Source organism: Scedosporium apiospermum, assembly GCF_000732125.1.
Source record: "Scedosporium apiospermum strain IHEM 14462 chromosome Unknown SEQ_SAPIO_0088, whole genome shotgun sequence".
Taxonomy (NCBI): Eukaryota; Fungi; Ascomycota; class Sordariomycetes; order Microascales; family Microascaceae; genus Scedosporium; species Scedosporium apiospermum.
In genome coordinates, this window is record NW_015971789.1 from 56,926 (window position 1) to 77,275 (window position 20,350).

Genomic DNA, 20,350 nt, shown 5'->3' on the forward strand with positions numbered 1-20,350 from the left:
CAAATTTCAAAAGATCCTGCAACTTTTTGGTGGTGTCTTTCTGCATTTCAACAGAAAAGGAAAAAAAAAAAAAAAAATCTGGACGCCCCGCCAACGCAAATTCTCTACCTCGAGAATCTTGTTCATCCCCAGAAAAGTCCACGAGACCAGAGAACAAGTATTCTCTCTCAAAGGCAATCATCATGGCGTCAGACGAGATTGTCTGGCAGGTCATCAACCAGCAATTCTGCTCCTTCAAATTAAAGTAAGAATGCTCAACTTAGTTGGCATGGCGCTTGCTAACCCCAAACAAGAACGGACAAGAAGCAAACCTTTTGCCGCAACGAGTACAACGTCACCGGTCTTTGCAACAGGCAATCCTGCCCATTGGCCAACTCTCGATATGCCACAGTCCGACAGCATCCCGAGAAGGAGACGGTTTACCTCTACATCAAGACAATCGAGCGAGCCCACCTGCCCTCCAAGCTATGGCAGCGGATAAAACTATCCAACAACTACCAGAAGGCCCTCGAGCAGATCGACCAGCAGCTCATATACTGGCCCAAATTCATGATCCACAAGTGCAAGCAGCGCCTTACACGACTCATCCAGGTGCAGATTCGGTCGCGAAGGATAGCGGCTGAGCAGGAGCGTCTCGGCGAGAGGCTGGTTCCCAAGCTGGCGCCCAAGATCAGGACCCGTGAAGCTGCGAGAGAGCGGAAAGCCGAGTCCGCGGCTAGACTCGAGCGAACGATCGAGCGCGAGCTGCTCAAGAGGTTACGATCCGGAAACTATGGCGAACAACCCCTCAACGTCAGCGAGGCTATTTGGAAGAAGGTCCTCAATGCCATGGAGCGCGAGGGCGAGGCTGAGCGTGACGAGGATATGGACTCGGGCATCGACTCGGAGGAAGAGGAGGACGATCTCGAGAAGCAGGTCGAGTACGTTTCCGACATTGGAGAGAGTGAGGAAGAGCTCGAGGATCTCGAGGACTGGCTCGAGAGCGAGGACGAGGACGAGGACGAAGAAGAGGATGAGGAAGATGAGGATGAGGAGGACAGCGACGACTCGGACGCCGATCGTGCTGACGCCAAGAAGCGGAAGCGAACCAAGGCTGCCAAGAAGAATGTCAAGAGGGCAAAGGTGGATCTCAACAAGTTCAACCAAGGAAACAAGGATGTGGAGGCCCCATTGGCTTGGTAATGGGTTTTTTTTTCGTTTTCTTATATCACGGCGAGGATTTCTGTATGTGTCGGCGGCGTCTTTGGAACCACAATCAAGGGCTTGATAAGTTGCATCATGGGGAGGGAAGACCTGAACTTCAACTGAGCTGGAATTGTAGCCATTAAAATTGTCGGAGTAGATCGAATAATAGGCGGGGGGATATACTCGTTTGTTGGTGCCTTGTGCTGCAATGAGCGGGATTTCGATACGTCTTGCGGCACCTAACAACCTTCTGTAGGCTAGCTAATGATACCATGTTCAAGGTCCATCAATACTTGCTTCAATGGAGTTTGAGTTTCGGACATTTGCCAAGACAGTTTGTACTCAAATGAGGGAACGCTCTGTGGTGTCGATGTTGAGCAAGGGCAGTAATTCTGTTTATATTTCGTACGTCACTGAGTAGTGAGCACCAACCATCGTCAAAAATCCAAGTTCACGCAGGGCAAGTCCTAGCGTATGAGGACGGTGTGTGGTGCACAGTGGAGTACAGTGCCGTCCACACCGTATAGCCTGGCTCTCATTAGATCGTCATAATAATAAAACACACCATTCCAACAAGCGGCCTTGCCTTCTCCAACTTGAAACGGACACTCCTCCCCCTTCAATAGCTCTCCCGATTAGCGAACTTTTACTTCGATTGACGGACGGAAAGCGAACACTTGATTTAGCCCCGACACAGCGTGCAAAAATTCTTCATCCGCCAATCTTGCTTCCTTTTTTTCAACTTGTTCCTCCCTATTCACCGCGCTTTGCATTCCGCCCCCCTTGCTACTAGTCGCTTCGTCCCTTCCACGTGCCCCGCATTCACCCTCCAGCGGCGGTTACGACTTTGTCTACGAAACGATGGCGTCGTGGTACTCGAAGATTCTGACGACCACGACGTCCCAGATCTCGAACCTCCAGAGTCGACTGCTCCAGAGCGAAAACGACGGCGATACGGAAGATGACACACACGTGTGCCGTGTGCTAAGAGCGTATTACACCGAGGAAGGGAAACCGTTCCCCGGCTGGCTACCCCCCGATCCGAAGGCTCCTCCGCCCGTGGCCCCGACCTATTCCCAGCCTCAGGTGGGATCGAGATATGGGAGGTTATCACCGCAGCAGACTGGGGCGTCCACAGGATCTGCGGCAACGGGCCTCAGTTCTCTGTGGGATAGTTCGGGCAGGACGGCAGGAGCGGGGGCGGGCCAGCAACAACCACAGGGCAGGCCAGGCCAATATTCTCGAGGAGGAGGATTTATTGACCGGGGCCGGGACGATTCGCAGTCGAGATTACCGAGCCAACGTGGTGGTTATCAGCAAAACAACCCGTTCTCGCGGGATTCTAATAGCAGCACGCCTCCCGGCTCCGGTGGCTCGGGCGGCGTCTCAGCGCAGGATAAACTAAAGAAGAGGTTATGGGGAGGAGGCGGGGCTAGGACGACAAGCCCATCGTCTGGCACAGGAGGACCATTCCAACCACCACCAGGACGCGGCGGAGGATATTCGTCGGGAAACAGGGGCGGGGACTCTGGAGATTACGAGAGCCGGTTTGCACCGGGTGGCATGTACGATGCCTCATCTAGTCGGGGCAGCGGAGGCGATAATAAGCCTTTCCTGGCGGCGAATTCGCCATGGGCATCAAACGAGGATGAGTTTATGGGAAGTGGGAGATCTAATCGTGCTGGTGGAGGGGGACTACCCAGTGGTCCGCGTAGAGGGGCTGGAGGCTTGCCGAGCGGGCCTAGGATGAGATAATGAGATGATAGCGTTGAGTGTTTAGAAGATTATAATACGGTTTTTTCGTAGCTTTACGAGTCATTTTATTGTCTCAAGCACCCCTTGCCGTCCATGCCTGTTGGACGCCAAGAGCACTTCAGATCGGGTAGCAGATCCGGGCTGCTCGAGGTCTTTTCCCATGGCAGGTCTCGGCAACGCTGAGTAGCCAAGGCCTTTCAAGGGAGGACAAAGCATCATTATGCCAGATACGGAGTGGCGAACAGCTTCTCTGGATCGCCTCTTCCGAGTCTGCGAAGAAATATCGGTGCCTAGCCGGGATAGCGATTCTAAATATTCGATCGGTATATCGCGCCCCTTACCATTCGATTCATCGAGATTAAACCCGATTCAGATAGTTAAACGTGCGTTGATATCGTGCTGCAACTTGCTTCTCCACGACTTAGCCGTGCGGCGAACCATGATCCGACGCATTCGTGGACTCTGCAGGGCGAATACGTGTGGATACGCAAGTGCATGACGTGGAGATCTCAGCGGGTTGAGGTACAAGTTACACGATTACAAATACACATTACGCAGACTTCCAAAGTACAGGTTACATGTTCTGTTGCCCCTCCAAGACAGGCGGTACTGATGGAGGGGCACAAGCTGAACTGACTCCGTCATCCGCCTGCAACGCACTCACATGCGCCGGGCTTGGGATTGCCAATGCCACCCACGAACTTGGCTTCCTCCTGTCATTGACCTCTCCTTTCTTCCACTTGCATTGCCGGCCAAGTGATTCCACCTCGTTAGTCTGGGGGTAGCCGCTTGCCGCGTACGTATATTTGCTAGGCTCCAACATTTCCCTCCCTCCCTTTTCGTCCTATATCTGTTGAGGTGGAGAGCCTCAGAGCCTCACTCCCCCGCTGTCGCCTCTCCACTCTGGCGACATGTCCGCTGGCCTTGCCAAAGACCAGCCTCCTCCCTCTCCATCGGCCAGCTTTTACGCCATGAGCGACGACGAAGAAGGTGAATACAGCACTATTACCCATACCGAGAGTGGTAGAGGGGTCAAGCTGTTATTCTCCAAGAGCAAGGTAGGAATTGAAATCCGGTTTTGCTATTGCGTCATACGTTTTCCACTTTAGGTATTCTAACATATCGTGAAGGTGTACATACACCCAACACCTTCTGCCAAGGACAATATCCCCGGATATGTCGCCCTTCTCCAGCAAAAGCCACCCCGTCCGGGCGAGCGACCGTCCTCGTCCTCCTCGTTAGCCCCAGCGCCGACTTCTTCCGATCTCCTTCTCGCATGGCTCCCGGAGTCTTCGCTTGGTGATGCAGCGAGCATCTACGTCAAGGTCGACCTCTGCGAGGGTGACTCGCCTCCGAAACAATCATATCTCGTCCCTCCTCCGCCGACGGTCACGACCCACAGCGATGTAGTTGGACACTACGCTTTCGCCATACCTGTTAGCGCCATCTTCTCTCTCCTGGTGCGCCCGCCAAGCATCGGCTGGTGGTTCGGCTCCGTTATTATCAACACCCGAGCCGGTGACAGCTTCCCAGCCCTCTTTTTCCACGATAGCGAGTGCGAGAGTACGATACTGCAAAAGAAGAAGCGTGCAAGGCAAAACTTTGATCCCTTTGGCGAAAATGGAGAAATGTTTTGGGGTGGCGATGAAGTCCTGCGGTGGTTGAGGAGATATGTCCGGATTGAGCGTTCGACGGCGGAGCCCAACGTCTACCTGGTTGAACCGTCGAAGGAGGATAGTGAGTCGTTCTCCTTCAAGTCTGTCTCGAGTCCATCCCAAATCGGGAGGCAGGATTCGGCTTCTGGAATTCGCGGGAGGGGACCACCGTTGCCTCCTCCCGGGTCAAGAAGGTCGGTAAACGATGCCCAGATGGATCCATTTATGAAGTTCGTCAAGGAAACCGGTTGGAACATCATGGAGAAGTTTTCTAGAGTTACTACCTTCACTCGAAGGGCCGCGCAGGATGTCTTGGATAACCCGAACGTGCCACCCCAGGTTAAGAGACTGCTCGGGAACCCCGAAGTGCAGACCCTGCAGGATGAATTTGACAGCGCAAGGCTATATCTCGCCCGGTGGGCTATGGGTATTGCCGAGCAGAGCGAACGTGATAGACGCCAGCGGATATGGACCGCCCAGGACGTCATGGAGCTCGAAGATACGGATGTGGGCGAGTTCGAATTGGTAGACGGAGCTAGTATGCTGTCCCTAGAAGAGAGAAGGAAACCGGTGACTCTGAAGGAGTGGAACGGGTTTTTCGATCCCGTCACCGGTCGCCTCTCCGTCACGATCGACGAAGTCAAAGAGAGGATTTTCCATGGCGGCTTAGACCCCGAGGATGGAGTACGAAGGGAAGCTTGGCCGTTTTTACTCGGCCTCCATGAGTGGTACTCAACCGCCGAGGAAAGGAGGGTTCAGATCGCCTCCTTGAGAGATGAATATTATAGACTGAAGAACTCCTGGTGGGAGAGACTCGATGGAATGGGAGGCGATGGCGAATCTGGCGAGTGGTGGAGGGAGCAAAGAGGCAGGATAGGTGAGTTTATATTCGGCTCTCTCGTCCGCCCATTTACGTTTTGCCATTCACCACTAACACAGCATTTCAGAGAAGGATGTCCACAGGACAGACCGAAACGTCCCAATCTTCCAAGGAGAGGATGTACCTCACCCGGATCCCAAATCCCCATTCGCTGAAGTTGGGACGAATGCCCATCTTGAGCAGCTCAAGGAAATGCTCCTGACCTATAACGAGTACAACAAAGATCTAGGCTACGTCCAAGGCATGTCGGATCTCCTCGCGCCAATTTACGCCGTCATCCAAGACGACGCGGTTGCATTCTGGGGCTTTCAGAAATTCATGGAGCGCATGGAGCGAAACTTTCTCCGAGACCAATCCGGCATGCGCGCCCAGCTCCTGGCCCTCGATCAGCTCGTCCACTTCATGGACCCGAAACTCCACGCCCATCTCCAGTCCACCGATAGCACAAACTTCTTCTTTTTCTTCCGGATGCTGTTAGTTTGGTATAAGCGCGAGTTCAAGTGGCTCGATGTCCTCCATCTTTGGGAGGTGCTCTGGACCGACTATCTTACGAGTAGCTTCCACCTCTTCGTTGCGCTGGCTATCTTGGAGAAGCATCGCGATATTATCATGACGCATCTCAAGGCATTTGATGAGGTCCTTAAATATGGTACGTTATGAAAGAGTAATTTCGTTCTTCTTACTTTAATCCACAACGACTAACATTTGATATCAGTGAACGAGCTTTCCAACACCATGGACCTGGAGTCAACACTCATCCGTGCCGAGCAACTCTTCCGCCGCTTCCGCCGCCTCGTCGAGACAATCGACAAGAAGCACAGCCTTCCTCTCCCACCGCCTCGCCCTCAGGGCCATCAAGCATCTTCGTCAGTAAGCTCCACTGCCTCAGGCCAGGTGCTTACGCCGACATCTTCCGTCGGGCCTACTTCTCCACGGAGAGATACGGGGAAAGCGCCGGAGACGGGGCCTGCCGCTACTGAGAGAGTCATCACCCCGGAGCTGCGGAAGCTGCTGAGTCGGAAAGTGGAGGTCGTTCCGAAGAGGAGACCTGGCCCTAAGTGAGTGGACGGGGAGGTAGATTTGCATTCTTCTGGGTTTGAATGAGTTGATTTCGCTGGATAACGTTGGGAAAATTAGCGATAGGTTTTATTTCTTGCATAGGCGCAAACATTGTAGTAATATGAATATATGTATCAACAGTAGTTATCATCTCATAAATGACCTTCGAGGAGACTAAATCTCGCAAATGTCCCAGATGCTCTCGATTCGCCGTCCAATGGCTACTGGTAAGAAACAGGAGAAAACAGACTTCATAACTTCCCTGATCATAAAAATGAGCATACATTATATAGACGCGTTCCGTTACTTCCACCCGGGAAGAAGATGCTATTTCTCATAACCAAATGGACAGAGAATATTTTCCACCAACTTCGCAGCCCCCAGCTCCAAAGGTACCACGCTAACAGTCAACCTCGGCGTCCCCCTCCGATCAGCATCGTGCAAAATCGAAGCAGTGACCTGAGAATCGCCCACATTCGCCGTGGCGGGGTACCGCGCCCAGAGCCTCCTCTCGGCATGACTCGAAAACATGATAAAATGGTCCATAAAAGATATGAGTTTCGACGAGGTGCAATCCACCACGCGGGCGACGACGTCCGTGATGGAGATCTCCTTCGAGCGCGACACGACGGTGTTATATTCGAGGACGACCGCGAAGCGGCGGCGGTCGCGGCTCGAGGCGATCTTGGACCCGGATTCCTCGTAGCGGAGGTAGATGCTCACGGGGCGGTGGACATCCGGGGAGTCGCCAAAGGAGACGAAGCCGCCGGCGGGGGGCGAGAAGCGCGGCGGTGGGAAGATCTCGACGAGGCGGAAGGGGAGGGCGGATGGGCTCGGGGAGAAGAGGACGTCGAGGGAGGTGGGGACCTGGGAGGCATGGAGCCTGATGTTGCCGACGAGATGGCTTTTCAGGTAGACGGGCCGCTTGCTCCGGGATTGGAGGCGGTAGCTCGCGTTTCGGGATATTCGGACGGGTCGCGCGCCGGAGAGGCGGTAGAGCACAATCGTAACCTCGGGGTTGATCGCCTCCGAATAGGTGCCGACAGGCAGGATGATAAAGTCATAGACGCTCTTGTCGTCCATGACCTCGCTTATGATGAGGCAGTGTGTACAGATGAAGACAAGCTTCATGGCCTTTAGGCCCCCTATGTCGGAGCGGAGCTCGATACCCCGCGGGGTGCTGACGAGGGACTCGTTCCCGATTTCGACCTTGGGGTTCCGGCGGAGAGTGCGGCAACCGGCGAATTCGTCTGGGGATATGGCGAAGGTTCGTCTGCCGTCGCCGAGGATGGCGGCTTCGTAGCCCCACATGTAGATTGTGATGTCGGCCGTCTTTTTGACGATTTTCTTCTGTAGACGGATGAAGGCATTTTCGGCGCCCTCTCCGTAGAGGACGGACATGGCGATATCGAAGAGACCCATGAGACAATAGACGGTATCTTCTTTGCGTGTCGTGGTTCGATACGCTGCCCACGACAGCTTCTTTGCGACACACGGGCCAGAGATGTAATCCGTCCCCTCGAGGTAGTTGAAGTCGATCCCCGTGATCTCGGCCAGCAGTAGTGAGTCCGGGAAGATGAAGTCCCACTCCCGATTGAACCAAACCCTCGCCGTCGGCGCAAGCAACTCGATCAACGTCCAGCCCCGCGTGAACCACCAGCTCCGCCTAAACACCGAATCGCGGTCCGCTATCGCATCTTCCGCAGGTACATCGGCGAGGTAAATAAAGCAGACGACGGCCTCCTTGTACAGCCTGTGCGCCGAGATCACGGCCTCGGATACTTCAGCGCTGCTAGACTTGTCGATGCAGCACGTGTCAATCCAAAAGTACCCGATCTGGCTGACCCGGGCGTGTTCGGCGACTTTGAGGATTTTATCGTAGCCGTGCCGCGCGCGGAGCTCCCTTGCCGCCGTTTGCTCCTCGGTGGAGGTTTCTTCGGCTTCTGTGTACTCTGGACAGGCCTCGTCTTGCTGCTCCGGCTGCTGTGATGAAGATCCACCTGGTGTGCTTGGATACTCGACACTGGGGACAACCTCCGGCTCTTTCCCATTCTTCGACTTTTCGTTGATTGAAGGCGGATTAGTATTCGATTCGTAGGCGCGGTGATAGTCCTGGAGCCAGATCATGTCCTTGTAAAGGATTTCATCGCTTCCCCACGTATGGGACAGAATCGCATAGGGAGGATGATTTCCATCCTCGAATTCGTGAAATTCGAGCGTGTAAGAATTGAGCAGCCTCATCTTCTCTCACGATGAACTGCGTCGAGGATGAAGAAGTTGGTTCATACCGTCACAAGTGGGACAGGAGTCAAGGTGACACTGCAACATACAAATATATTACACATTTCGGGTGATACGACTTTGATCTCATCCGGCTGCATCTGTGCGGATTAAGGCTGGCCCGTGTTATTGTCTTCATTTTAATAAGTTGGGGGCCGTTGGCTCTGAAATGAGGCCGATGCGACAGTCTTCTAACGTCGCCTTTTTCTAGCTTGGCGGCTGTAGCATGATCAATCCATGCATTCTGGCATTCTGACGTAGAGACCTCTTACCGAGAATCTCGTATTTACCCTTCAATAACTGCGGTCAAAACATCGGGACCTGTGACTGCGATGAAGGTGGCCCAAAGGTAAGGAAATGGGCGTGTAAGCCAAGCCATATATCCATCCGTGAAGTGGAAAAAGGGGCGCGACAAGGCATCCTTACTCGTCTTACTCAAAAGAACCTTGTGTTACTCGTTACGGGAGGTTATTGGGGTCAATATAGAATATTTGCCATCTCGTCTCTGGGATAAGCCGCAATGTCCCGAAAGGGAGGCGCAGTTGTACTCTGGATTTTTGAGGCCCGGAGCTCTGATACCTGATTGGGACCCAAGTAAGCCGACCGCAAACGTGGGGAGATGAGGGACGTCGAAAATAGATGTCGTTTATAGATGTATGATCAATAAGACCAGCTCATCTCCCCGTACTACTCTGGAGGAACCATCGACGTCGAAACAAACCCTACAGAGGGATAAAGCCGACATCCCGCGTGCCAAGCCCCAGAAAGCGGCAGCGCCGAACGTTGCACAAAGCCATCATGGCCCCATCGCGTAGCGAGAAGGCAGCCGCTAGGCAAGACTTGATTGCCTTTGTCTCCGAGATTCCGGCGGACATCGATACAGACCCAGAAATGAAACCCCTCTTTGAGATGCTCGAGAGGGAGAGTCCGGAAAACCTACTCTTAGTCGGTCAACTATTCGTCGAGCTCAAATTGCGGCTGCAGAGACTCCGGGTCGACGAAGCGCGGGAAAGAAGAGTCATTGCCGACTATCAGCAGAATCAAGCGAAGATTCTCAAAGATCTTGCCATGGCGAGATCCATGGTCAAATCTGCCGGCGGCGTGCCTTGCCCGACATCTGTGCGTTATAAGTGGGAACTTCTGAGAATGAAGCTCTCGCCCGAGTATCGACGGATTGACAAGGTAGTTGCCAGACGTGAGAGAAGTTTGAAGATATGGGCTGTGAAAACGAAGAAGGATATCCTTGACGACTTCCTGAGGAAAAGAAAGAAGATTGTTGAACGAAGAGAGCGATAACTTGAAATCACTTCGCTCGACTTACATGCCATACATGTGAATGCGATACGAGGTCTTGCGAAATATATACGAGAGAAGCCACCCAAAATAGAGGGACTTCATGTCTTTTGCATGTCACAGTAAGGGTATACACATATACGTCTTTTCTCTACACCGCCTGCCAACCTTTCCCGGGTACCTTCTTCTGCTTCACCTTCACCACCGGTAATGGCCAACCCAGACCCGCTACATTCTCAGCCCGCAAATAGGGCACCACCCAACACTCCCTCATGGCCGCTCCATCGGGCGCAGCCGGAAGTTGCGACTCCTTGATCGGCTTGCCGTAGCTGATCAGCGGCGTGCCCTTGGCCAAAGCCGCCAGCTCCCTCCCCGAAATATCCGTCAAGGCATGCATCCTCGTCTTCGGCTTCTTTTCCAACTCGAGGCCTCCGGAGGACGCTCGCTGGAGATAGGCGTAGACGATGAAAGACGGGCACTCCTGCGTGCTTAGGTGAGCCATGGGCGAAGATGGATGAATATAAACGAGGTTATCGGAGGGATCCTTCGAATCTCGATGGATCGGTGTCAACGGCTGATATGGCACGTCGATGGCTCTGCGAGGCTTCCTGTACATTTCCGGTGGGTTCGGCAATAAGTCGGCTCGGATCGCCACCTGGTCGATAAATCCAGCCGCGACCATCTCCTTGAGTGCCACGATCTGCTTTTCCGTTGGTCTGTCCAGTTTGTCCTCGAACCGTAGACTTGCGCAGGAAGCAATGTTGTTCTTGAGCAAGTCTACAATCTGTCGGCGCAGCTGCTGGATTTCCTTGAGAACCTTGAACCGCACAAAGTGAGCCTCGCACCACTGCTCTGTAGGGTCGTGCGCAAACTCTCCCACGACCTGAAGGAGCTTTATTGCATCCGACTTATCATCGAGCGAGCAGAAGTTGTAGTGGACGGCGTTATATTTCTTCCGTATCGCAGCTTGTCGGTCTTCAGCGATGACATCTACAGTCGTTAGGATCTCATCGTCGCTCTTGGAGGCTAGAGACGGCACTGCCTGGTTCTCCGGGATGAAAATTTCAGCGGCCGAGAGCGCAGCAATAAGGGCGATGGTGTAAGGGAGGCAGTTTTGTTGATGGCCAACCAAGAGAATTCGGGAGAATCGCGGTGATAGAGGGAAAAGCGACATTGTCTTGCCCACTTGTGTAACTGCCCCTGATGGAGAAAGTGCGGAGAGGTACTCGAGCAGCTTCTCGCCTTTGGCAAGGCTTTGCCGGTCTGGTGGCGTAGGGAACGGGAAATTTACGACGTGTTGTAGATTCATCGCTTTAAGTTGAAGCACCACTCCCTCGATGGGCATTCTGAGCAATTCCGGGTCCGTGAACTGGGGAAGATCTCGCTCGTAGACGGCCGAGGAATATAATCGGTAACAGTGACCGGGGCCGGTACGTCCCGCACGACCGGATCTTTGATTTGCGCTGGCCTTGCTGATCCATCCAATGTCGTAGCTCTGCACGCCGCTCAGCTTGTCGTACTGCCGCTCCTTGGACCTGCCGCAGTCAAAGACGTATCGAATACCAGGGATTGTCAAACTCGTCTCTGCGACGTTGGTGGCGATAATAACCTGTCTCGTACCCTCTGGGGGTTCTTCAAAGACTCGAAGCTGCTCTCGCGTTGGTAAGAGGGAGTACAGTGGTAGAATTTGCATTTTCAGAGGTGGAGGTTCCGTATCGTCTTCGTCTATTTCGAATTCGTCCTCCTCCTCCTCGCCACTGCCATCATCACTCTCCTCGTCCAATTCTGACAGATAACCGCCGTCATCATTCCGGTCATCCCCTTCACCGAAATCTACATCTTCAACCTCGAGTGGTGCGTCGGTGGCAGAAATCTTCACTTTCGGCATTGTCGAAGTCTGGCCCTTGCAAAATACGGCTTTGAGCATCTTGCTCAGCCTCATAATTTCGTGCTGGCCAGTCAAGAAAATGAGGAATCCGCCTGGAGGCAATTTTCGGTGTCCCTTGCTGACTTTGCGGAACGCTTCTTCCACATAGTCGGCGTGAGTTCGGCGGGCAAAGTGAAGGGTGACGGGATGCTGCCGACCTTCTACCTCCACAACCGGCGGCGGCGTAGCAAATAGAGTCTGGTTCTGGGTCATGTCATCGACGCGAAGGGTGGCGGACATGATGATGAGCTTCAAGGGCCTGACGGTCGGATCTTCGTTGGCCATTTCTCTCCTCAGCTTTATAACACGGCTAAGAATACCAATGAGGATATCTGTGTTGACGCTGCGCTCATGAGCTTCGTCAACGATGATGGCGGAATACTTGCGAAGAGAAATATCCTGAGCAACCTCTCGAAGCAAGACACCATCTGTCATAAATTTGATAGCTGTGTTCGGATCGGCAGTGCCTTCAAACCTGATTTGATAGGCCACTCGCTTGGAGTGATCCCCGAGCTCCTCGGCCACACGTTTCGACATGCTCACCGCGGCAACACGCCTTGGCTGAGTGATTCCAATCATGCCTGAAGTGGGTGAATCTGGAGATCCGTAGCCAGCCTCGTAAAGGAATTGAGGTATTTGCGTAGTTTTTCCCGATCCGGTGGAACCACAGATGACAACGGTGTCATTGTTGTGGATAGCCTCCATGATCCTTTGCTCTTCACCAACAACAGGAAGTTTGAGCCGGGCTTCCTGGATTTCTGGAGAACGCTGTACAGAGACACTAAACGCCTTTCTATCCACATTCTGTGTTGGTAGAAGTTCCTTAGGCAGTGGGTCCTGTTCTGGAGCTCGCGGCGTAAAATTCTTGGGTTTGGGGATTTCGTAGACCGACGTCGTAGCGGTTGCTGGGGTATAGCCAAGAGCCTCGTTACGTTGTTGATGCGCCCATGCTTTGAAGGCAGATGACCTAGCCCTTCTTGATTCTACCTCGCCATCATCATCGTCCATTATGTCGTCTTCTTCGTCGTCATCTTCACTCGAACCATCTTCATCCGAAGTTCCCTCGGATTCTCCACTTACAGAGTCTTCCGAGTTTGCTTGTTCATCATCGCTGGCAGCGGCGTCTTCAGATACACTGTCTTGGTCCCCATCACTGCTGAAACCACTCCATTCTTCATAGTCCGATTCTCCAGCCGGCTGTCGCTCGGGGTGAATCAGGGAAACCTTTGTCACAACCCCACCTCTCTTCTGCCTTTTCTTTAGAACCGGTCGTCCTTCATCATCGACATCCAGCGGGCGTTTGAGGCCGGATCCGATCTGCACGGACGTCGGGGTGGGCTTGCTCGCTTCACTCGTAATTCCCTCGCTTATTTCGGAGATTTGATGTTTCGCTACGGCAGACTTTTCGCCGTCTTCTTCGGAGTCGTCTTCGTCTTCCGCATCGGCTTGTTGAACGGTGGCAAAGTTTCGTTTCTGGAAAAGAAGTTCCTTTCGAGACTCGTCTTCGATTCCAGCCTTCTCCTCGAGAAGCGCACGACGTAACGCCTGCTTCTTCGTCTCTTTACCCTGACCAAGGGCCTTTGTACTAGAAAATAAGGTTGTATCGATCTTGCTCTTCTCGAGTTTCTCCGCAAAGACACGTCCCTCTTCCTTCCTCATCTTCTTTTCGATATACTTTTCCAAACGCTTGGCCTTCTTCGAGCTGACCTTGACCCCCTCCCTCTTTAGCTGCTCCTTCATTTCGGCTTTCCTCTCCAGCAGCTCACGCTGCTGGGCGGGTAGGATTTCCAGCGCATTGGAGTCGGTGACTTCGTGGGTGGCATTTTCCTGGGCTCGCTCACGGGCGAGCACCTTGTGCTTACGCTGCCGTGGTACGAATTTCTTCGCCATTTTGGCCGGGAGAGTCGCGATGTCTCCGGGGAGGGCCGAGGGATGAGTGGGTGGACGAGAGAATTGAAAATCAATTAATCGAAGAGGCCATGATAAAAGTTGGTCGTTGGCAATTGGAAATTTTGGCGGTGCCCTCTTTCCATAACTTTTTCTGCAGGACAAAAGCTTCACCGCCCGCCGCAGAGGATTTTCTTTCCGAGGGCGGTGTACATAGAGGGGCAAAATTCTTCTAGTGGGGCAGAAGGAGCTCTGTCCAAGCAACAGTCCAACACCGAAGCTTGAAACCCCACTACAATATTGATTCGACCCAACGAACAGGGCGGCACAGGGCTCTTTATAGCGCTGTCGAGGGCGGATTGACGGCGACAGATGCGTAGTGATGATCAGGCTGCATTGGAGTTTCCTGTTCACATCGTACCAAATCACACCCCCAAGACTTAAACTCTGAACGGCTCCCGCAAAGCTGCGAACGACAGATCGCAATGGACCAAGTCAAAGAGGAGCCCTTCCCTGCAAAATCCCGACAAGCGGTGGGAACCGTTAGGGGCATCCCTACCGAAGTAGTCTCCATGTCATTCTCAGACAAGTATCTACTCACCGTTTCCCAGGGCGGTCGCTTATCACAATGGGTAGGTTCATCATGATCCCCTGTCTTATCGGAACAGAGAATTTGGATTCAAGCGAGCTTCGTTGACACTTGGCTAGGTACAAGTTCCCCTCCTTAGCTCCCCCGCTGGAGCTGTTGAAATGCACCTGCCATCCTCACGGAGCGGTCTCGTGCCTGGGACGCACCTGACACCCACGACGCTGTTGGGGGCCGGCAGCGGCGATAGAGAAACTGTAGGACACTTGTTCGGTACTCAAATAGCGAGTTTCATCTCCATGAAAAACCCCGAGGACCGCCGTACTCTAGTTCTTGGCCTCGGCCTTGAAAAGCCTGACACCGACCCTGAAGCATTCTTCGACTTTTTAGAGCTCGCCAGACAGGTCCTCTGAGTAATAGGCTCGAGATCTCTCGATGCATACCAAACAAGGACAATATAGGTTATCCGAGTTGTTTAATTCACCTGCCCTGCTTTCTTCCCTCGAAACCGTCCCCTTCCCCGACGCGCTTCCGGCATATTTGCCACAATACCGCGAATTAGATCTTCGGCGTGGGGTATGAGGCTGCCGTTGGTCCTTCCAGTTCTCGGCTTCCGTTCAATGAGATCAGAGAACGCCATGGACTAATAAAATTAGTATAGCTTTCTCATTATCTCTTGCTTGGAGGATCGAGAAGCATAGTGTATGCACATAGCGGGTGGTCTGATGGATGGAGCTGCATGCACCTCCGGGCTCCGGAGGGGTCTTCCGGGAACTCTATAAAATTGGCAGAAATCCATGACAACCCAAAACGAAGCTTCAGCATTATTCTGCAGATACTTCAGCGTTGAATATATGAATTATACCTTCCATCAACCCAAGTCTTCAGTCAATTCCATTTCTTTTTATTTCGAATAAACACTCCCAGTAGAATATGACATTGTTTCCCGGAGTCGCACTCGTCACCGGAGCCGGCTCAGGTACGTCATCATCACCTGAGGCCTCTTAATCCTCAACGACAACTTTGAGATAAACATCCATCACCCTTAAGCAAGGCATGATACATCAATTGACCGCAGTCGAGGCATAGGCATTGGTAGGCAAATAGCAATCTCATTCGCCCGAGAAGGATGCAACAAGGTTGCGATCCTTGACAGGAACAAGGAGGGTCTGGATGAAACGGTCCGGCTCTGCAAGGAAGCAAACCCTGCCGTTGAGATTCACAAAGAAGTGTACGACGCCCGCGACGAGAATCAAGTGAATGCCTCGATTTCCGCGGCTTATAAGGCCTTCGGTAGAATTGACTACGCCGTCAACTCAGCTGGTTCGTAACACCTTGTAAAGCTGCTAAGCTTTGGCGGACGATGTCTATAGGTTCCATGACCTCTAACGCAAAAGACCGCCAGGGATATTCGGGCCCATGGCGCCTTCTCATGAACTCAGCATAGCCGACTTTGACGACATTAATAGAACCAACTACCGCGGGCTTTGGATTGCCCAGCGCGCGGAGATTTCTCACATGCTGAAGCAGGAGCCCCTCCCTACTCATGATGGAAGGCCGGGCAACAGGGGCACCGTCGTCAATGTTGCCAGTAATCTTTCACTTGTGAGCCGGCCGGAGACTCGTATGTGGACCCCTCCCTAACTTATCGTTCAGGTAATGGCATTACACATTGAAGTAGCTGCTAACACTCAGGTATCCGTCTCTCAGCCGCCTATAGCGGCTCCAAGGCTGGTGTGCTCAGCATAACACGAAGTGATGCAATTGATGTGTGTAGTCCGCCGCCCTTCACCCGCATACCAGGAAACTGGATGCCTGTTACTGATTCCATATCGCGTAGTATTCCAAGCACAATATCAGGGTTAACTGTGTGTGCCCTGGCCTTGTCGAGACACCAATGACCAAGGACCTGTCTCCGGATGACCCAGCCTTGTTCGTGGCACCTCTAGGCAGGATGGCTAAACCACAGGAGGTTGCGGATGCAGTCCTGTTTCTGAGCAGTTCAAAGGCAACTTACATACAGGGCGCGGCACTCTCTGTAGACGGAGGGTATACCATCAACTAAAACTGCTGTTGGTGGATGGGCATGATGAAAAATGATGTAAACAAGAAATGGGTATCTTTAGGACTCCGTATCCTCTACCATAACACTCTTTTTTTTTCGATCTCAAACCCCAAAACTCCAGTGTATATGCAACAATCACCTCCCGCGTACCTATGTCCGCCTCCAGAACTCATCACCCCCTTTCACATATCAATGTTAAAAGCAAAACGCTTCGGGCTTTCCCTCAACTAGCAGGGGCGACAGAACCGGTTTTCGTCTTACGCCGTCTCGGTTTTGGCGCATTGGGCGGCCTCGGGCTCTTTTCTGCTTTCTTACCCTCCTTTCCATTCTTCGCTATAGCCGGGCCCTGCAGCCCCAAGCCGCTTATACCGTCCGTTTTCGTTGGCAACGAAGGCAGCTTCGCAGGCTTCTCCTTGCGGCCTGTGGAAGCGACGTGGAAGTTTCCAGGCTGGCCTGTTATAGGTTTCTCGTCAATGTAGTCCCCGCCGTACTTTAGATGTCTGATGAAGGAATCTTCGGCGAGGCGCTCGAGTTCGGTTTCGAGAGTATTGTTTTTGACCTTGGGGGCTTCTCCCTTTGCGGGAGCTGTCTTTTCGACGGCGCCACCTTGAGGCTGGGTGGTAGGGGTGGGTGATGGGCGGTATACGCTGCCGAGGGACGGTGTCCAGGTACGGGCGCTATCGGCGGTTGGAAGGACTTTGCTCATGGCGTCTGTTATCGTATTCTAGCGACAGAGTTAGCACGGCTCGGTCTTTGCGCCAAGGAAATTGGAAGGGAAGCGAAAAAAAAGAAAAGACGTGAAGTGCTTCTGTCTCGAGGAGTAGGGGAAAACAAACAATTCTGGATGTCAGGATATCCGCTAGCGTAGGCGCCTGGTAAATATTCTCTCCAACCACAAAATAAGTCGCGTGTACCATAATCTCATCCTCAATACCAGGCCGCTTCTTCCTAGTCTGCTTGCGAATAACCCACACACCCGTCCCCATGCCAGGTCCCGTCTCCGCCGGCTCCTGCGCGACCATGAATTCCAGCCCCGCCATGGTACGGAGGCGGCCCTCGAACGCTTCGCGGGTCTGAATCAAGTGGTACATGCTCGCGTTATGAAATGCCTGGTTCGTCACAATCGCGTTGTTCGAGGTCTCTTCGAAGAAGGGCGAGCGCGCAAAGTAGTGCAGGATGGTGTTGGAATGGATGCCGCCCATTTCGGCGACGAGCTGCGGTGAGCGCCATTGGATCTCGTCGAGTGGAGGATCTTGGGAGGCCATTGTTGGAATTGTGTTGAGAGACTTCGATCGGAACTGGGCGCTGGTCAAGGTTGGTTGAGGGATCTCTGGCTACGATACTCTTCCTGCCCAAGACTGTTGTTGCTTTGAAGAAGCGACAATTGGTGTAGGCAGCTTTGACCTATCGTCGTAGCTTTAGCACAGGGCAAATCGTCTTGGGAGCATCAGGCCCGCTTAGTAAAATACGCGAGGTAGATGAATGTCTCATCCTATTATTGCATATATTAAGAGGAATGTGTGTCTCATGCGATTGGAAGGTAAAGTCGAGAAAGGAGTTTAGAATTTACAGATCAAGATAGCTCTCTTCCAACTTCCAACCAACCATCCCGATTTCCACGCTAATTTTAGCTAGTCATATCCGGCAATACAATGGCTCCTTCCCTCAATATTTAACAATTTAAACCTCTTATTGTCATTCAGACGTATCGAACACAGAGTTCAAGACAGGTACAAAGGTTCCGTTGGAAAAAGCACTTGATTTCTAGCTATACGGATGAGACTCGTAGGTGTTCGTGGCCCAGTGAAGCCTGCCTCGTCGGCTGATGCATCGGTTCCTTTGCGGATTTCTGTTGCAGCTTGTGATGATGATAGCTTCAACTGAGTATCAGACAAGGGTTAGTTTGTTAGGCTGTAGAGGAAGTCGACCTTGCATTAACGATGGTTTCTTACTTCTTCTGCCAGCCCGACTATCTGTACCTAGTCAGACAAGCCGGCTACAAACCTCCTCGCTACTCTCCGCACTTTAGGGGACAATCTCATCACCACTCTCGCTTACTCCATCTCTACTACCTGCTCCCTCAGTAGAACGTTCTTGTTCCTGGGATAAATGGCTATTCTTAGCCCAGAAGTTTCCCAGCATCTCCTCGGGGGCAACTTCGACATGTGGTTTCGGTCGAAGGCCCTCAGTTCCATGGGAGACGTTGACTGACTCCTCGTCCGGTCTGTTTTCAGATGATATCTTTAATTCATTTTCCTTGTATGAAAGTTTGTCCCATAAGAACGATGTCATGAACGTAAGTGCCGTTAAAGCCACGCTCAGAACGACGAATATCCATAGCTTGCCGAGGGCGTGAAACTGAAGATCATCATTGAGTCCCAGAAATGGCATGCTAAAAATTGCCTTTTCTTTTATTAGTTAAGTCTTCATGAATGGCTTTGTAGAGAACACATACAGCGACTGTGGTTGATGGCAGGTAACACATGGTAAGGAACGCGAGTCTTCTCATGTGCCTGGTATCCTGCCTAGCATGCTCGGCGTACTGTCGCATCTCTTCTGCCTGCTTCTGGCTGCTACTTGCAACGGAGTTCAAGGCAATGACGTTATTTCTCACGTAATCGAGGCTATTGATCTGGACAGTCATCATGCACTTTGATATCATTAGAAGCTATTATGGTCTGGCCAAAGCATACAAACTTACTAGTTGAAGTTCGGCCTCTAGGATACCTTGAAGAGCGACGAACTTCTGGAGATTCTCCCCCAAGCGTTTTCTCGAGTTGTGCGAAATTTCGTAGACTGCCCTCTGCAGCTCAATGCAGGCGGTCTCGAGAGGCAGCTGCTGGACAGCTCTTGCGATGTAACTTGCATGTGCTCTGAGTATGTTCAGGTACTCTATGCTCACTTTTGCCTCGTTTTGACATTCAATCGATTGTGGCATGTTCTCGCATTTAGAAACGTTTGCACGGGCTTTTCGTAAAGCTGCAAGCTATTGAGAATATCAGCAGGGTTTTATTTTTGCAAGTGTTTTCTTTCTTACTTCGCCGCGAGCCCAAGTTATGAAGTTCTCGCACAAGTCATGCCACCCACTAACGGTTGCTGCGAGAAAGAGTGACTGCATCCATAAGGATCTCAGGTCTGCTGGAGCTGCTCCGTGGTTTGCTGAGACGAAGGTCGTAATAACAGCTTCCACTTGCTTCAGCGACTTCCGATCGATAAATGCGAGGACCCGGAGTGGTGCTGTAGGATCGTCGGTCGCAGATCCAATGGCTAGGTAAGATATAGGGTTATCCAAGTAATATGTAGCCATTGGGATCGTCCAGCTCTTCCATAGGACTCCCTGGCAAGTTTTTTGAAGGTGGTTGCCGCCGACGGACTTGAGGAGATGCCGCATGATAGCTCCGGGTACGTTCCATTTTGTGGTAAGTTGCTCGAGGCTGCGCTGACTTTGATAGATATCTTTGTTTTCGAAAGGTATGAGAATAACGTGGTCGTCTTGGCCATCTTCTAGTTGTAGCCAGTCCTCAAGCTTCCTTGGCTCAGGATGACCCGTACAAAATACCCTCGCATCGCCAGCTGGGTGATACGTCAAAAAGCTGAGCCGTTGAAGGACAAGCTCTCCAGACTCTCTAAAGGGTTTCAAATTCCGACATTGTGATGATATTTGCCGTTCTGAAAAAGTAGAGGAAGAATAACTTGTATCATACAGGAGCCAAAAGCGCTTGTCTTGGTTCATAGAGTTTTTTGAGGGTCTTTGCTATAGACATGACTTATTTCTACT

The 20,350-nt window shown here is 52.3% G+C and overlaps 5 protein-coding genes and 4 pseudogenes across 5 annotated transcripts; 5 read left to right on the forward strand and 4 right to left on the reverse strand.

Annotated features, from left to right (window-relative positions):
- Positions 1-182: 182 nt before the first annotated feature.
- On the forward strand, positions 183-1,182 carry SAPIO_CDS3044 (Protein MAK16; the record flags this gene model as incomplete). Its single annotated transcript, XM_016785922.1, has 2 exons — positions 183-244; positions 294-1,182. 2 exons carry the CDS (start codon positions 183-185, stop codon positions 1,180-1,182), a joined length of 951 nt encoding a protein of 316 aa, XP_016643928.1.
- Positions 1,183-2,046: 864 nt separating this feature from the next.
- Positions 2,047-2,940, forward strand: SAPIO_CDS3045 (annotated as a pseudogene; the record flags this gene model as incomplete).
- Positions 2,941-3,851: 911 nt separating this feature from the next.
- Positions 3,852-6,537, forward strand: SAPIO_CDS3046 (GTPase-activating protein GYP7; the record flags this gene model as incomplete). Its single annotated transcript, XM_016785923.1, has 4 exons — positions 3,852-3,998; positions 4,071-5,472; positions 5,543-6,124; positions 6,191-6,537. The coding sequence occupies 4 exons, from the start codon at positions 3,852-3,854 to the stop codon at positions 6,535-6,537; spliced, it is 2,478 nt and encodes an 825-aa protein (XP_016643929.1).
- Positions 6,538-6,861: 324 nt separating this feature from the next.
- SAPIO_CDS3047 lies at positions 6,862-8,775 on the reverse strand (annotated as a pseudogene; the record flags this gene model as incomplete).
- Positions 8,776-9,612: 837 nt separating this feature from the next.
- On the forward strand, positions 9,613-10,110 carry SAPIO_CDS3048 (annotated as a pseudogene; the record flags this gene model as incomplete).
- Positions 10,111-10,258: 148 nt separating this feature from the next.
- Positions 10,259-13,924, reverse strand: SAPIO_CDS3049 (annotated as a pseudogene; the record flags this gene model as incomplete).
- Positions 13,925-15,440: 1,516 nt separating this feature from the next.
- On the forward strand, positions 15,441-16,572 carry SAPIO_CDS3050 (2-(R)-hydroxypropyl-CoM dehydrogenase; the record flags this gene model as incomplete). Its single annotated transcript, XM_016785924.1, has 5 exons — positions 15,441-15,486; positions 15,615-15,830; positions 15,913-16,131; positions 16,218-16,276; positions 16,348-16,572. 5 exons carry the CDS (start codon positions 15,441-15,443, stop codon positions 16,570-16,572), a joined length of 765 nt encoding a protein of 254 aa, XP_016643930.1.
- A 223-nt stretch (positions 16,573-16,795) lies between these two features.
- On the reverse strand, positions 16,796-17,837 carry SAPIO_CDS3051 (Mediator of RNA polymerase II transcription subunit 6; the record flags this gene model as incomplete). Its single annotated transcript, XM_016785925.1, has 2 exons — positions 16,796-17,296; positions 17,409-17,837. The coding sequence occupies 2 exons, from the start codon at positions 17,835-17,837 to the stop codon at positions 16,796-16,798; spliced, it is 930 nt and encodes a 309-aa protein (XP_016643931.1).
- Positions 17,838-18,597: 760 nt separating this feature from the next.
- Positions 18,598-19,493, reverse strand: SAPIO_CDS3052 (uncharacterized protein; the record flags this gene model as incomplete). The annotated part of the gene is made up of 4 exons (XM_016785926.1): positions 18,598-18,796; positions 19,116-19,222; positions 19,274-19,419; positions 19,475-19,493. The coding sequence occupies 4 exons, from the start codon at positions 19,491-19,493 to the stop codon at positions 18,598-18,600; spliced, it is 471 nt and encodes a 156-aa protein (XP_016643932.1).
- Between the last annotated feature and the right edge of the window lie 857 nt (positions 19,494-20,350).